Genomic DNA, 18,748 nt, shown 5'->3' on the forward strand with positions numbered 1-18,748 from the left:
AAAGGCTTAATCTACAAATTTATTTACTAGGATTAATGTTGACTATCAACTATATATTATTTTACTATTATGTAATTTTCTAATAGAGTATTACCGCAATCTAATAAAGTTTCAAAAGAAAAATTGGTTTAAATAGTTTATCTTAAAATCTCATTTTAAGTATTTCATCTATTTGTTATAATTTCTTTTTAAATAATAAAATTTCAAAAAGCGATTAAAATTAAAAGTTATTTTGAAAAGTTCTTTATAAAAATCATTTTTGAAAGATATCTTTTTAAAAAAAATATAATTTTTGAAAGAATTATTGAGGAAATGATCTTTTCATTTCTTGAATCAGAATGGTTACAATTCTGGTTTAAATACAACATTCCCTAGTCTAATAAATAAATCAAAATTAAATAGGAGGGATTTATTGTACAGGTCCCTTGATATTCACTACAGTTGTCTTATATAATATAATAAATTAATTATAGAATAATCAGTCAATAAATGACTTATTCTCAGTCACAATTTGGAATTCAACACCCCCCCTCAAGTTGGGTAGTAGATGTCAATCATGCATAGTTTGGACTTTAAGTTCTCAAAATTAGATTTGTGAAGGGCCTTGGTCAATATGTCTGCAATTTGGTTCTTGGAAGGGATGTATTCCAACTTGATAATTCCACCATCTATCTTTTCTTTTATGAAATGTCTATCTATCTCCACATGTTTCGTTCTATCATGGTGGACTGAGATTTTTGCAATATTGATGGTTGCCTTGTTGTCGCACCAGAGGCTCATGGTGGAATCTGTTGGTACTCCTAATTCCTTAAGCATTCTCTGCTACCAAATTCCCTCACAAATGCCATGAGTCATTGCTCTAAACTCAACCTCTGCACTACTTCTTGCCACCATCGATAGTTTTTTACTTCTCCAAGTAGTCAAGTTTCCCCACACATATGTACAATACCCACTTGGTGACTTGCGATCAATCAATGAACCAACCCAATCTGCATCTGTGAACACTTTCACACTCCTAATTGGGTCCTTTTTGAAGTGAAGACCTCTCCTAGGTGTCTTTTTGAGGTACTGCAAAATTCAAATCACAACTTTCATGTGATCTTCAGTTGGCTTATTCATGAAACGAATTACCATACTCATTGAGTAACCAATATATGGTCTTGTGTGAGATAAGTAAATTAACTTTCCTACCAATCTTCGGTATCTCTCCTTATCAACTTGGGGACTGCTTTCTTATTATGCCAATTTAAGGTTAGGTTCCATTGGTGTATCTGTTGGTTTGCACCCTAACATTCTTGTTTCTTCCAACAGGTCTAACACATATTTTCTTTGGGATACGTAGATTCCATGTTTGGAACTAGCAATCTCCATCCCAAGAAAATATTTTAGGTGTCCAAGGTCCTTGACCTCAAATTTTTTAGCTAGAAATCTCTTGAGTTCTTCTATCTCTTTGTCATCATTGCCTGAGATTATGATGTCATCCACATAAACAATAAATATTGCCACCTTTCCTTCACTAGAATGTTTGACAAATATTGTATGGTCGGTTTGGCATTGAGTAAATTCGTGATCCTTAACAACTCGGGTTAGTCTTTCAAACCATGCCCGTGGGGATTGCTTAAGACCATAAAGTGATTTTTGGAGCTTGCATACCTTGCCAATTGTTTGGGGAGTTTCTAGGCCAGGTGGTATTTTCATGTATACCTCTTCTTCGAGTTCACCATTTAGAAAAACATTCTTGATGTCTAGTTGGTGTAAGGGTCAATCTAGATTTACAGCTAAGAAGATAATGACACGAACATAATTTAGTTTTGCCACTGGAGTAAATGTTTCTTCATAGTCCACCCCATATGATTGGGTGAACCCCTTTACCACCAAGCGGGCTTTGTGCTTGTTTACACTCCCATTAGCATTGTGCTTTATAGAGAAGATCCATTTACACCCAATTGGTTTTTTTTTTTCTTTCGTTTTGGCAACTCCACAAATTTTCATGTTCCATTCTTGTCCAGTGCTTTAATTTCATCTTCCACGACATCCTTCCATTCAACATGTTGGGAAACTGCTTGAACATTTTTTGGAAGTTTTATGTTATCCAATATGGTGATGAAGACCTTGTATTCTTGTGACAGATTTTCTATGAGATACATAATTGCCAATTGGATGTTGAGTGCATGACCTCACTGCTTTCCTCACAACAATTGGTAAGTTAAGATCATTCTCATTTAGACTACAATTATCATTAGGCTCAAAAACTATATTACATGGTAGAACTTCTGAATCTGTATTAGGTTCAGAATTTTGGATTGGCCTTGGAGATGTGCATATTTCTTCTTTCCTTTGAGTTTTCTTTTTCCTTGTGTACACCAGTAGTTCTTTTTCTAGGTCTGTCTCAAATCTGGTTGCAGGTTTTGTTGTTTCTCCAGTCACAAGGTCAATTTCTGGTTCTACAACTTGCTGTTGTATGAAGATCTGTTCTATTTCTAAAAAATGCTGCAAATTTTGTTGCTACTGCAAATTTTGTTCCATTTCATGTTGCAAATGTAGTTCCATTTCCTAAGGTTGGGATTCCGCTATGTTTTGTTCTCTCTCCCCTGAAGGCCAACTTTGGGGTAGTAAGGTTGATTTTTAAAGAAGGTCACATCCATGGAATGGTATAATTTTTTGCTTATGGGGCAATAGCACTTATATCCCTTCTTATTTGGTGTGTATCCTAAGAATATGCATTTAAGGGATTTGGGATCTAATTTTCCTTTGTTGGGCTGGTTGTCATGCACAAATGAAGTGCAGCCAAAGACTTTGGGAGGAATGGATGAAAGGATTGTAATGTGTGGGTAAATGGATACAAGGGTTTGGCAAGGGGTTTTGAACTTGAGGGCTTTAAAAGACATTCTGTTAATTAAATATGATGCTGAAAGGACAGCTTCACCCCAAAAATGATTTGGTACATTAGTTGATAACATAAGGGACCTAGTAACCTCCATGAGGTGCCTATTTTTTCTCTCGACAATACCATTTTGTTGTGGTGTGTTCACACAACTGGTTTGGTGAATTATTCCATGCTTGAGAAGGTGAGATTCGAGGGAATGGTGATAGTATTCACGACCATTGTCAGTTTGTAGGACTTGGATTTTCGTTTGAAATTGGGTTTGTATCATATTGTTGAAGTTCTCAAAAATTTCTCCCACTTCAAATTTTTCTTTCATAAGGAACACTCACGTAACTCGTGTATGATCATCTATAAAGGTCACAAACCATTTTGAACCAATTATGTTCTTAACACGGGAAGGTCCCCAAACATCACTATGGATTAATGAGAAAGGTTGGGATGGTTTATAAGATTGAGGAGGATAATGGTTAAAGAAACATTTTTTCAAGGTACATAAAGTTTGATATTCCATTGTCAACAAAATAGACACATGAAGAATTAACTTTTTGGGCCAAGGCAACAGTTGAGTGTGTGCTAGTGTTTTGAAGGGATTGTTGTAGCAAATTTTGCAACATCTCCATTTGTTCCTTGCTGAATGGACTTGGTTCAGGTGCTGGGGCTGCCAACACTTTACCTCCTTATGATGTGGCAGCATGGGCGCGAACGTCCCTGTTCCTAGATGGTTTTCAATCTGTTGGTTTTCCATGAATGACCAAACATGTTTCTTTGTTGTGGCCTGATTTTTTGCAGTGATCCTCTAGATTTTTTTTAGCTTCCTTTCACAACCAAGGTTGAACCTTCATTAATGGAGCTTTGATCCATTCTTCCAAGCATGACTTTCCTTCGGTTATCTTCTCTTCTCACTTCTGAAAATACTTCTCTGATGTTGGGAAGATGTTTGGTTCCAAGGATTCTTCCTCTTACATCATCTAGATTCTTGTTCAGGCCAAAGAGGAACTGGTATATACAGTATATCTCCACCAGTTTTTTGTATTGTTTGATGTCTTCAGGGCATGTCCATACTATATCCTCGTAGATTTCTAGTTGCTGCCAGTAACGGGTGAGGGTATGGTAGTAATCAATGACTGTTGTGTCTCCTTGTTGCAGGTCATGGAGAAGACTTTTGTCTCGAGTATGTCGAATATGATGGAAGTATTGTCAGTATTTGAGTATGTCTCCTTGGTAACACTCCAGATCTCAGCTGTAGTGCTGTAATACATGAAGTTTTCACCCACTTCAGTGGTCATTGAGTTCAGTAGTCATGTCATGACTAACCTGTTCTCTAGCTTAACTTTGGGTAATCGGGGTCCTTTTTCTCTGGCTCTTTAGCATCATCAGAGATGTAATCTTCCTTCCCTTTTCCTTGAAGGAAGATTCAGACAGATCTTGTCCATTGGGTGTAGTTTTTGCCATTTAATTTGTAGCTAATGATGAGTATAGTGGTGTTTTCGGTCAGGCCGGTAATTGTGGAAGTTCCAGCTGCCATTTTAGGGTTTGAGTTTGTGACTGAACTACTTTCTTCAGCCATGGAATAATGGTGTTTTTCACTTGAACCAGGTTTGCTCTAATACCATGTGAATTATTGAGGAAATGATATTTTCATTTCTTGAATCAGAATGGTTACAATTCTGGTTTAAATACAACATTCCCTAGTCTAATAAATAAATCAAAATTAAATATGAGGGATTTACTGTACTAGTCTCTTGATATTCACTACAGTTGTCCTATATAATATAATAAATTAATTACAGAATGATCAGTCAATAAAAGACTTATTCTCAGCCACAATTTGGAATTCAACATAATGAATATATTAGTTATTGAATGTCAAAATTATTTTTTTAATCGATAACAAATAAATCTAAAACAACTTATACTATTTTAAAGTAAATTATCCTAATAATTATTAAAAAAAAAATCAAATTCACATATTAAAAATTTTAAATAAAGGAGTCTAATAAAGTCTAGAGATAAATATATATTTACATAATTAAACATTTGGATACGTAACTTAGTAGCAGAGAGTTTAGCAGGGACCTAGTAGTCGTAACGGAGAGTTTGGCAGTGACCTAGTAGTCGCCTCCATATATATATATATATATATTTAATTTTTTTGTCGTGACTTCATCATCTTAATGTTTTGTTGTCCGTTTTGGTGTTGTGCTATTTTGATTTTCTGTCTAGTTGCGGTGTTTGTTTATTTCAAATTGAGATATCAACTTTGATCGATCTGATACAAATTAAATTAATAACTTTGTTCTCTTTAATATTATCGCTCCGAAAACATGGTATTTCAGAAACTTCAATTTTATTATAGTAATATTTGTCATATTTGTAAGCATTGTGTTCGTTTTATAATGAATGTCGTGAGTTTGTTTGTAAATTCATTATTTTTTTGTTTTATATAGAGTTAATGTCTATCAATTTGAATGAATAAATACAATATTTTAGAGGAAAAAAAGATATGTAATATAGAAATTTTGAAGTTTTTTAACAGGTTTTTTTTTTATAATGAAAATCAATTTCACAAAAATTTAATTATATTTAATTATTTTGAGATTTTATCATCTAGTTAAAAACCTTGTACTTTCTTTTCTAAAATACAATTTTATTTTAGAGATTAATTCAAATAAAAATCATTTTACATACTGGCTTAGGACTTAGAGTATTGAACTAATTAGTAATAGAGTCAAGCATTTCTTGACAATTTCTTACACTAAAAAGTTGATCAAATTATCTTTAAATTACTTTTAAGGGAAACTACAGAAAAGATAAACAAAGCTAAGACTTTTTTGCGATGTTCCTTACCATTTTTTTTTTAATTTAAAACAAGGTCTCCTATTTTTTTGAGTCGCTTTATTCCTTAGATATATTTAACTCTGTCCTAAATTTAAGTCCTCCTTTGGAAAACAAACTTATCCTTAGATGATAAGTTCAAATATAATTTATCTCAAGAGTTAATACTAACTAGTGAAGTTGAACTCGTACCTTCCACGAATTAAGTTTAAAAATAATTATTTAAATATAAAATATAAATTTTTAATATTATTATAACTATAAATAAAAATTTGATAATATATATATTAATATATGCTAAATTTAATTATTTTTAATATCAAAAGTTTAACGTTAGAAACTTAAGACACAAAGTTCAAATAAAATATGAAACATTCCTAAAATATCCTTAGTGCGAACATTGATAATAAATATTTAGCTTTCTCTTAGTTTTAAAAAATAATGATATTTAATAGAATGATAAATCACACGCACAATATATATATATATATATGCAGCTTAATCCACGAAAATTACTATCAACAGTACAAATTTCATTCATGTTTAAATATGCAGTACAAAATGACTATTGAATTTGTAATTATTGTAATTTATAATTTGTAATTATTGCAAGGTGTAGGATTGATATTTTTGTTTTGTTTGGTAAATTGATGATACATTGATAATGGATTGATTGTTTGAAATTATTGAAAATGATAGGAAGAAATTATTCTTCTTTTGAATAATACGTTTTTAATTGGACCAAAAGTGAAGAAAGATGATAAACAAATCGTGTCTTTTAGTGTTTAATTGATAATATTTATTTCCATTATAGAAGATTTACAATCGTAATATAGTATTCAAGTCAATGACAATTGGAAGATTGTATTTATAAATTCAAGAATTTTTTAAATCATGATTCTTTTTAAGAAAATATGGGCACACATTCAATCTCAATTTTATGTATTTTTTTAATAGATCAATTTCATGTTATATAGAATTAAGGAATCAATATGTATGAAAATATTATTATGTTTTTTTATGATCTAAAGTGAATAAGACATGTTTATATATCTATATTAATAATATAAGGCTGATATTTTTAGTATTTATACGCACAAAAAACAATTTAGTATTCCCTTCTTCCTAAAATATATATTACTTTAGAAAATGATACAAAAATATATGTTACTTTAGTAAATAATACAAAAATTAAGAAACATATTTACTTCTTTAAAAAATTAAAATAAAAATAAAAAGAAACAGTTACTTTTCATGTGAATTTTTTTTCAAAAATGCACTTTATTAAGGGTATGAGAAAAATAATTTACTAAAATTGAAAAAGTCATAAATAATAAGGAGTAATAGGAAAATCTACTATCTAGCTAAAAAACTTTTTTTTATTTGGTTTATTAGACTGATTTACTTAAATTAATATTAATAATATTATTTATTACTATTATATTAAATTTAAACTTTTTATTAAAAATTAAACTTTTAGTAATTTAAGTATATTAATATTATTTAATTTTTTGCCATTTTAAATGTATTATTATTAAATATAATTGAAGTATAATGTCATATAAAGTCAGATTCTTAATATGTCAAGTTAATTTTTAAAATAAAATTTAATTTTATTGACTTATTACCTCGCTAATCTATTTAAAAATATATTTAATTATTTATGCAAAGATGTTAAAATAAAATGCACTTTTAAGTTGACTAACATGTCATACTTGACTTAAATCAAAGTTAGACTCGTACCCAAAAAATAAGTTTATGAAATGTCATAGATTGACTTAATTAGATCTTATAAATCCTAATTCGGTCTAGCTTATTTCAAACAATACATCTTTCTCTTTGTTGTTTAATTTATAGGTAGGGAATTTGAATATAATTTATTTATTTTCTTAAAAAAAAGTATATTATTTACCAGCCTTACAATGATAATAGTAATAGTATTATTTGTGGCTAAATTACATTCGTGGTCCCTTAACTTAATTTCAGGTAACGTTTTAGTTCCTTATCTTTTTTTTTCTCGATTTAGTCCTTTATTCCTAATAATATTAAATAAAGTATGAAAATATGAGTTTATTTGAAGATTTGCATTACGGATTTGATGAAATTTGTATTATATTGAAGAATATAATTAATTTTATGAGTTTTGGTTGAATTTTTTTTTAATTTTTGTTTAAAAAAGGATAACGTTGTTGAAATTTTAAAACATAAAATATCAAATTGTCATTTAAAATTAAAATAAAGGACTAAGTCGGGAAAAAAAAAAGATAAAGGACTAAAACGTTACCTGAAATTAAGTTAAGGGACCACAAATGTAATTTAGCTTATTATTTGTCGATTTTTTTTACAAATTTTACATTTCTATAAAATTGGTTAAATTTGAATTGAGACTTTGAATTCAGAGTTTATAAAAATTTATTAATTGGTCAAACATTGAATTCAGAGTTTATAAAATTTTGTTAATTATAATAATATAGTAATTATTATAGTAATACTGGTAAATACATTTTTTTATTTCTATAAATGTGGTCATATGTTGAATTTGGACTTTATAAAAATTACTCCACTTGTCCCTTAATAAAAGTCATATTTAAAAAAAAAAATCAAAATCAATGTTATTTTTAATTTTTAATTATTGAAATATGTTAGCAACACACTATTTTTTCTACACACTCTTTTGATTGGATAAAACTCACATAGGTACCACTGAATTTATATGAGACTCACATAATTTGATTGTATATATGTAAATCTTTACCGATCAAAGAGAATATATTAAAAATTATGTGTTAGAAAGTGTATTAACACTCATCTTAATTATTTGTTTCAATTGTGACCTCTATTTACTATTATATGCATGACTCTTAAATTATTATTCTTCACTTTATATTTTTTATAATTTTTAAATTATTATTCTTCACTTTATATTTTTTATAATGAAAATAAATCAATAGTTTAAAGAAAAATTAATAAAAGCACAATTCTTTTTTTTTTTTTTTCATTTTTCATATTTTCTTATTTTGTGTAAAATAATCATAAAAAAAATTTATTGTGGAATAGATAGAGTAATTACTAACGATTATAATATTTATTTAATAATAAAGGTTAATACATTTTTTTTTATTTCTATACAATTGGTCAAACATCGAATTTAGACTATGTAAAATATTTAATGATGATAATAACTATAATAAGGTAAGTGCATTTCTTTTTTATTTTTATAAAATAGGTAAAACTTTAAATTTATACTTCAAAATTACTAATTTCTATTCCATGTATTATTTTTTATCAAGAACTTATAATACACTATTTTTCATTCAAAGACAAGAGGTGTATACAACTTTAATATCAAGTAAATTCAATATTTGTCTTTGTAAACTTTTAATGCACTTAAATGCAAAAATTTATTCATTTTTATTGTACATTTTCATTTAAAATCCTTATCAAACTCTTGTGATCTTTGGATTTGAGATTCAATCCTCCTCAGTTGAGACCTTTCTTGGCCTCATAACCAAACCTCTCACTCACACAAACAATATTGGTTTTCTATTCAAAACCTTTGAATTCTTGCTCTCATTGCAAAGTTCGAGAATCTTCGCCAACCTCTTTATTTTGCCCTAATTGAAGAACTTAACCTTACTTCGAGATAACTGTAAAATCCTCTAGGATACTTTTACTTCAACAGTCGTACGAAAAAACTAAAATGAAAATTGAAATGACGATGTCTTTTACGATATTCTCAGTTTGCTTTTACTTTGGATCACTTTTTGAGGTGGAATTGTAGAACAGTTTTACTTCTACGATGCTCGTGAGGATACATGAGTGTGAGTGTTGATTGACCTATGATTATATGATCAATGACTCTATTGATCTTTTTAGAGAGAAGATTTTGAACTCGATCTGAATTTTGTTTGCATATATGGATACTCTATTATCTAATGTTACTTTCTTATGATAAAAACTAATAGAGAATCCATATAGCCAAACAAAACACAGATCGAGTCAAATCCTTTTTCCCAAGTCCAAGTAGATTGGTAGCACGCTTGTAACATAATCATAAGTCAAACAACACCTACACTCAAGTGTCCTCGTGAGCGACATAGAAGTAAAATTATTATGCATTTATCCTCATAAAGTGATTCAAACGACTTATCAATTATTCATGATTGTGGTACCTCATTCTTCGTTTTCTCAAACTAATTTATGTTTATCTTTTTCACTTCCCACTTTCATTACTACTTTGAATCAAAAATCCACTTGATTAGATCTTTCATCTCTCGTGGAAGTAATTACATCAAAATCAAAAGTAAAAGAAGTTGAGAATATTCTCAATGACATCATCGCTTTAGTGTTTGTTTTGGTTTTTTCGTTCGACGGTTGAAGTAGAAATCTTAGGCAAGTTTTGCATAATCTATAAGAGTGAGACCATGTTCTTCAGTTAAGGCAGATGAAAGAGGTTGATGAAGCTTCTAGATGTTAAACTAGTACTAGCTTAATCTTTTGATGAAATTTTATTGCAATCTTATATCATATTATGTAAGAAAATATTTAATGAAACTTTATTTTAGTGAAATGCTCTTTATGAAATACTTTACTTTGGATTTTCTTTCTTACCATTTTGCTTTCTATTTCATAATCCAAAAGTTGTGCATGTTGATCATCAAGTGTTTCAAATGTATATTCCATATCCAAACACTTGGATTACAAATATGTTTAATAAATTGATTGTTATAAAGAAGTATATCTATGATGCTAAATGTGTTAATAATAAATTTACAACACATGAAAACTTCTACTCTCATTTAGATATGTAACTTAGATTCTTCATTTATAAAAGACATGTCAATTTATTTTTATAAGCAAATTTATTAATATGAATATTTGAGTTACTCTAAACTCATTAGAAAGAAACAACATCAAATTCACCTTTAAGGAATTTAAAATTTCGCAAAATGGTTTTTAAAGTTCCATAAGTTTTTCCATGATCCTTCTCAAATCAATATCATATCATCTGTGTTTTATAATATGTCAAAATTAATTTCTTATAATTGTACGAAGTTAATGTTTCCAACAAGATTCAATCGTCTAAAGCAAAATTTAAAATGAATCACTTTAAAAATTAGTTATAAATTTTGACCCAAAAAAAAACTATAATAAAATTAGAGGTTTTTTAAATCAAATTATTTTTATAATATCAAATAGCTTTTTCCACGAATACAATGTAAAACAATATATATATAAATATTAAATACATTTACATGATTGAGTAATTCTTTTTATTGAATTAATTAGTACCAAATTTAGAGAATCAAATTTATACTATAAAGACTACAAAAATATAATATTAAATTTTTTATAATATTAATTAAATCAAAATTATAAATTTGAAATATAAGGCAGAGGTCTCACACGTCTCCCCTTGGGCCGGCCCTAATTCCAAAATAAACAAATACCCTAACCTAAGAGAAAATAGAAAAATAATTACTAGATTTTTTTGAAAGAGGCATCTAAAACAATTGCAACAATCAATATTAATTATTCATGGCGATATATACTTTTTTTTTATACAGTCATGGCCATATGATTATACTTATTTTTAATCTTTTTTATGATATCTATCTTATTAATTTCAAATTTTATTTTAAGATATGTATGACTTGGATAACATCGAAACAATAAATACTATGAAAATTAAAAAATTTATAATTATTACTACAAATATGTTACTATTATATATTAATATTAGTATAAAATTTTATACCAAAACAAAAAGCAATTCTATAAAATAAATTATGCATGTACTTATCTTTTTTTAAATAAAAAATAATTGACTTAATTTTTGTTGTTGAAAAAAAAACTATTATTAATAACAATGACACTAATACTTATTTTATAATTGTCCAATTCAAAATCCAAACCATGAGTGAGTTCAATATTCAGTATTATACAAGAGCCTTATGAAATTTTGTGAGTATAGAGTGTCTTTTTCTTCATCACATCAATATGTATGTCGGCCATATTTAAACAAAAAGAATGAATTAAATTTTTTTTTTTTAATTTGAAATATTATAGATTTAAAATGTTATGAGTTTCAAAATTGAGATGATAAGATAAAATTTTACGTTTTTTTATAGAAATTAATGAAAATGAAAAACTTCACAATATTAAGAAACATTTTTGAACTGTGAAATTTACAATTTTTTTATTTTTCTTTATTCTCTAAAATATTTTTTTACCAAGATTCATAAGGTGAGTTTTTCTTAATTTTAGATATTTTTAAACTGAAACATTCAAGGCAGCCAAACTAAATGAACTAAACTTTAGATGCGTATCAATAAAAAAAAGCCACTTTCTAGCTGATCGCATTAATAGTAAGATGGTAGGTACACAAAAGAAGTCAGTGACAATAAAAGAATATTATTATTATTATTTATTGGATTACAAAATGTACAAAGGTTTACATTGTTAAAATTCAATACTACTTCTAAAAGGTACAAATGACATAAATTAATTGTACAAATGACATAAATTAATTGTGACGATTTCTTTCATTTCATGAAGTTGAGTATCTTTTCAAGAATAGATCACCACAGTCTATCAAGATTTGAATTTTTTTTAAAAAAATTAAGCTATAGCTTATGAGATGAGGATGTGACACTACTAAAGTAAAAATCACTCCTTTTAGGGGGTTGACTATTGGGATGAAATGTCTATTATGATTTGAATCTTTTGCAAGAGCTTATGAGATGAGGATGGAGACATAACCAAAGTGAAAATCACTTCTTTTAAGAGGTTGACTATTTTGATGAAGTAGTCTCCTCAAAGAACCCAACAAAAGGCTCAAAATACATAAACGACGGACAAATGAGAGAACTTAGAATTATGATAGCCGAAAAAAATTAACGGATCGACTACCATGATCCAAAGAACCTCCCATGGTGATTTGCATTGGCATGGGTTATATGGTTGTTTGTAACAACCTATTTACCTTCGCAACCCGTCGTTAGACAAATTATTAAATCCCAATAGAGGTTTCACCGTTAAGACAAAGGCCTTAGTAAACAAGAATTTGCTAAAAAATATAGCATAAAACAAAAGGATCAAGAAAGGGAAGAAGATGGTAAGAGCCATTTGAAAGAATATATAACTTGCAATGTAAAGGCAAGGGTTGAAGGCTATTTATATTGATAAAAGGCATAGACAACAGAGATAGTTGGGACAAAGTTACTTAACTTAGAAATTTGTTAGTCCAATCTTATAATTAATGCTAGCCAATAACTATTACGGTTTCCTTTAGAGTTATCTTTGAGTGGAATTCAACACCCATCACACGATTAATTTTTAAATTCACACACAAATATATACTTTATATAAAATAAAATATAAGTAAAAATAGTATTTAAAAAATGGATATATCTATATTTAATTTTTAACAATATTCATTAATTTTATAGATATAATTTTTATTTATATTTTATTAGGCTAAATAGTAAACGTAGTTCCTTAACTTAATTTCATTTAATATTTTAGTTTTTTTTTTCTTCTCGATCTGATCATCTTTTTTTTAATTTTAAGTGACAATTTGATCTTTTATATTTTAAAATGTCAACAATATTATCTTTTTTTTTTTTACAAAAATTCAAAAAATTCATCAAATTTTTCAAACAAAACCCATAAAATTTATTATTATCTTCAATATAATGCAAATTTCATCAAATTCATAACTTAAATCTTTAAATAACCTCATATTCTCATTCTTTATTTGATAAATTTGATGTTGTTGAAGACGAAAATATGAGTTTATTTGATTATTTGAGTTATGCATTTTATGAAAATATGAGTTGATAATTAATTTTATTGGTTTTGTTTGAAAAATTTGATGATTTTTTTGAATTTTTGTACAAAAAAAGGATAATATTGTTGACATTTTAAAACATAAAAGATCAAATTGTCACTTAAAATTAAAATAAATGAAAAAATCAAAAGAAAAAAAGATAAACAACTAAAATGATAATTAAAATTAAATTAAGGGACCGCGGGTACTATTTAGCCTATTTTACTATGGAGGAATTATTTGCTATTTCTATAAAATTGTTTGAACATTTAATTGAGACTTTGTAACATAATAATAAGTGTAAATACATTTAATATTTCCCCTAAATTTGGTCAAACATTAAATTTAGAGTTTACAAATTTTTTTATTAATTATAATTTAGTAATAATTATAATAAAAAGGATCAATATATTTTGTATTTTTATAAATTTGGTCAAATCATGAATTTGTACTGATTAAAAATTACTTCTTTTGTCTCATAATAATGATAACATTTGCAAAAGAACGTAGCCACCCAATTAAAATGTTATTTGAATTTTTAATATAATATTATTTATATATATTTTAATTGTATCCTTATAATGAAATCTACTTGCATACATTTCAAGTTATTAGTTTTCACTTTGTATTTTTGAAAATAAAAATAAAATAATATTTAATAAAAAATAATTAAAAAAATATAACTCTCTTTATTTTTTTTAGCATATTAATAAAAAAAAAGTAATAAAAAATATAATTCTTTTTATTTTATTTAGCATATTCTTTTAATCTGTGTGGAATGATAACAAGTGAGAGTTGTTGTGAGACAATAGAAATAATTATTAAAATTGATAATATCAATATAATAATAAGGGTAAACACATTTTTTTCGTAACTTCTATAAAATTGGTCTAACATTAATTTATACTTTAAATTCTTAATTTATATTCTTTTGAATATTATCACTCAAATTTATGCTTTGATATAAAATGGTTTTGGAGTAACTAAGGTGTATAAAATTAAATATGGAATAATAAATAAAATATTAATATTGTAAAATAATAAATAATTTGAATTAGAAAATAATGACAAATGAGACAATTAAAATGAAACTGAGAGTAATTTTTGTCAAGAATTTTAAATACACAATTTCTTGACATTTTACATGACTAAAATAATTTTAAATACACAATTTCTTAACATTTTACATGACTAAAATTGTGTACAACTTATATATGAAATAAATTCAATATTTATTTGTCTATAAATTCTAACTTAACTGATAAATATCGATATTATTAGGTTAAACATCTTATCTCAAATTCAAAAATAAAATATTATGTGAGTTTTCAACAGTATTTATCAACCATTTTATTCTTGGCAAAATAAAACTGACAAAAAAAACTCCATATTTGTCTAATTTAATAATATTTAATCATAATAATAATAATAAAATATAAACTTTTAATACACTTAAATATATAAATCTCCTCTTTTTCTGAACTTAAATAAACTCCTCATTTTCAGTGTATACGCTCAAATCTGCCTTTTTTCCCTCTCTTTCAAACCTTCTCATTCATAATCCTTGTGTACCTTTTGAAAATAATAAGGTTAAATATTTTGAAAAGATTTTATTTGGATTTGGATTTAAATATTTTCAAATTTAAAATGAGATATTATTATGATTTATAATTTATGTATTTGTCTAGATTATATTTAGGATTTGTTTCTTATTTTAGGAATATGATAAATTTTATATTACAATTTAGCTTTATATAGAGACGGTTGAATAAAAGTTTATGAAATGAAATTTTTAAATAAAAAAAAATAAATAAAATATATCGCATATAATTTTGTTTTTTAAATATAAAATACAAAAGTATCAAAGTTAAAGTTCATACTTGGACCTGTGAAGAAAAAAAGAAACCAAAAAGAAAAAAATCGAATTGATTTATAACCAAAAATTGATCTTCGCATGTTACGCGAGGATAGATAATCAAAACTAACGCTACAACTTTATGTATTACATGAAATATGGTTATGTGTTTCATGAAGATGTAAGACTATAATCAAAGACTATTTTTTTATAGAGTAAAGACCTATTTTAGTCCTTAAGAAAGTTTGAAAGACCTAATTTAGTCATTGAGAAAAATAAAAGCACTTTTTAGTCCCTAAAAAAAAAATTGGATCAAATTAATCTTTATATGAACCATGTTGAGTTTTTTTTGTTTGTTTGTTGAGTTGTCCGACGACTGATCAACTTGATTATCTCACATGTAATTTTTATAAAAGAGACAATAATTAAAAATAGACAATTAAGTCCCAAACAGAGATTAAATGAGCAAGCTTAGAGTCTTTGTCAGGGACTTAATTAACCTTTTTTTTTATTGTCAAAGATCTAGTTGTTTAATTTTATAGAAATTACATGTGGGTTAATCAAGTTGATGAGTTATCAGACAAGTCAGTAAAAAAAATCCAATTTTTTAACTATGGTTCACATAAAGGACTAATTTGGTCAAATTTATTTTTCTTAAGGACTAAAAGTGTTTTTATTTATCTCAAAAGACTAAATTAGGTTTCTCAAAATTTCTAAAGGACCAAATGGATCTTTACTCTTTTTTTATATGTTTTTTATATGTTTCATGAAGATGTAGGGTTATAATCAAAAACTACTTCTTTATATGTTTCTAGAAGATGTAGGTCTACAAAAAAAAAAAACAAAAACCTACATATTTTTGTGTTACATAATATAAAAATTATTTATTTAAATATAACTTATATTTAAATATAAGAATTGTATAAAAATTATAAAATTTATATTTAAATATAACTTTAGTCTATTTATTTTATTTTTCTTTCTAAAAATATGATTTTAGTCTCCAATAAACTGATTTCTATGACGTGTCATAATCATTATAATAAAGAATTATAATTACAAAAACGATGAGGAATTATTACATTTGATGTATTACTTTATTGTTTTGTATTAAAAATTGAGTTACAATTTTTTTTTCCAGTTTCATTGGTTGAATACAATTTTATTACTCTAAAATTAATTATTTTTTTGTTCAAATAAACAATGTCATATCATTTATAATTATGACACATTATAAAAATAAGTCTCAAGCTAAGTTTTGGAGAAAAATCCTAAAACTAGTTAACCATGAGGATTAAAATCTCGATTGTAGAATAAGAGAACTAAAATAATCTTTTAGTTAAAATAAAAGAAAACCAAAAGTACATTTAACCGTAACAAAATATATATGATGGTTGCTTATTGTGCACTATGAGAAGTAACTTTTTTACAATTAAAAAAAATGTTGCCGTATTTTAAAAATATGGTAGTGATTTTTTTTATATTTAAATCTTCGAAAGTAAATGTTATTTAATTTGAATGAAATACATAATTTATTTCGTATTTTTTAAAATAGATCCTACGGAAAGTGATATAATACATATATATTTCACTCAATAAAAGACTGAATATTGTAAAGAGAGTAACAAAGAGAGACCATTGCTAAGTGCTATGTTTATGATTAATTAGTTGAAATAATTGAAATATATCGATTTTTCGCAATACTTGTGGCAGTTGATATGATTATATATCTCATTAATTCATTATGTTGATTTCAACATGGTTATTCTTTAAATACTTTGTTAATGCAATGATGCAACCCATGGGAATTATGTCTAACAAAAAGAGTTAGATTCTCATAATAACATGATAAATAGTGTTCGAATTCTTTCTAAAAGAGGAATCAATATTTAATATTCGATGGAGTGAACCTAAAAAATAAAAAAGAAACATTAACAATGCAATTATAAATATATTAATTGCCAAGAAACTATCCATAATTAATGTTGTCCTTACCACCTTCTTGCATGGGAGCAAGATATCCATAGTGTTCTGAAGAAACTTTATATATTATTATATTAACATATTACACAAAAATGACACTTTCATGCACACTAATTGAGAATATTCGAGGTGCAAAATAAAAGTAGGAATAATAAAATACTCCTATGAATCATGTCTTACTACTATACCAGTACTAACATAATCTTTTGATTTAGTCAAAAATAAAATAAAAAAATGTAATCTTTTGATAAAACTTTATTGCACTCACATATCATATCATATTGGTATATTGGTTATGTAAGAAATTATTTAGTAGAATATAGGTATTCTTAACAATATTCGTTACTAAAAGTATTTTTATCATCTACAATACACATTTTAAAGCATAATTACACGGTATGAAGTCTAAATCCTTCTTCTCATGTAGATTGGTAGTGTTACTTGTAACATAATCATAGGTCAAGCAACATCCACACTCAAGTATCTTCGTGAATGTTGTAGAAGTAAAATCGTAATGCATTTGGCCTCAGAAAGTAATCCAAAGTTGATGAGGGCCTCATGGCTTATCAACCATTCATAGTTGTAGAACCTCATTCTTCTGTCTTTTCAAAATAATTCATATTTATCTAATCACTTTTCCATTTCATTGCTACTTTGACTAAAAAAAAGAACTCTTTGTTAAATCTTTAATCTCACACGAAAGTTGAGGATATCCTCAACGACATCAACATTTTAGTTTTTCGTTTTTGTTTTTACATTCAGCGGTTCAAGTAGAAATATCAAGCAAAGTTTTGAAGTGTGAGGTCATCCTCTTTGATTAGGGCAGATGAAAAGAAAATATTTAATGAAACTTTATTGCACTCACTAATGTTTACTTTACTTTGGATCTTCTTTCTTACACTTTTGCTTTCTATTTCATAATCCAAAAGTTATTTATGTTTATCTTCTTATGTATTCAAAATGTATTTTTCCATATTCAAGCATTTGGATCACAAATATGTTGAATAAATTGATTGTTATAAAGAAGTATATCTATGATGCTAAATTTGTTAATAATAAAATTTAGCAACACATGAAAACTTGTACTCTCGTTTAGAGGTGTAACTTCGATTCTTCATTTTATTATTAACGGTTAATTTTTATTTATTTTTAACAAATTTTATTAATACAAGTACAAGAACCAACATCAAACTTTTTAAAGACACGAAAGTGACATACTTCACCAATTTAAAAAATAAAATTCTAATTTCTACCATTCCTACAGAAAAACCAAGATCTAGACAAATAACAACCACATATATTCCTTAATTAACTTAGAGAACGATATCTAAACCACAAAAATTCATGTGTTGGTATG

General features: G+C 26.5%; 1 protein-coding gene across 1 annotated transcript in view; it reads left to right on the top strand.

The window, feature by feature from the left end:
• Window positions 1–804, top strand: part of LOC101509479 (uncharacterized) — a 19,579-nt gene extending 18,775 nt beyond the window's left edge. Inside the window, exon 43 of the mRNA XM_004512736.4 lies at window positions 773–804. Within this exon, the coding sequence (XP_004512793.1) occupies window positions 773–804 (32 nt within the window). The remainder of the gene's footprint in view (window positions 1–772) is intronic.
• The last annotated feature ends 17,944 nt before the right edge of the window (window positions 805–18,748 follow it).

The sequence above is a fragment of the Cicer arietinum genome, chromosome 8 (assembly GCF_000331145.2).
Source record: "Cicer arietinum cultivar CDC Frontier isolate Library 1 chromosome 8, Cicar.CDCFrontier_v2.0, whole genome shotgun sequence".
NCBI lineage: Eukaryota > Viridiplantae > Streptophyta > Magnoliopsida > Fabales > Fabaceae > Cicer > Cicer arietinum.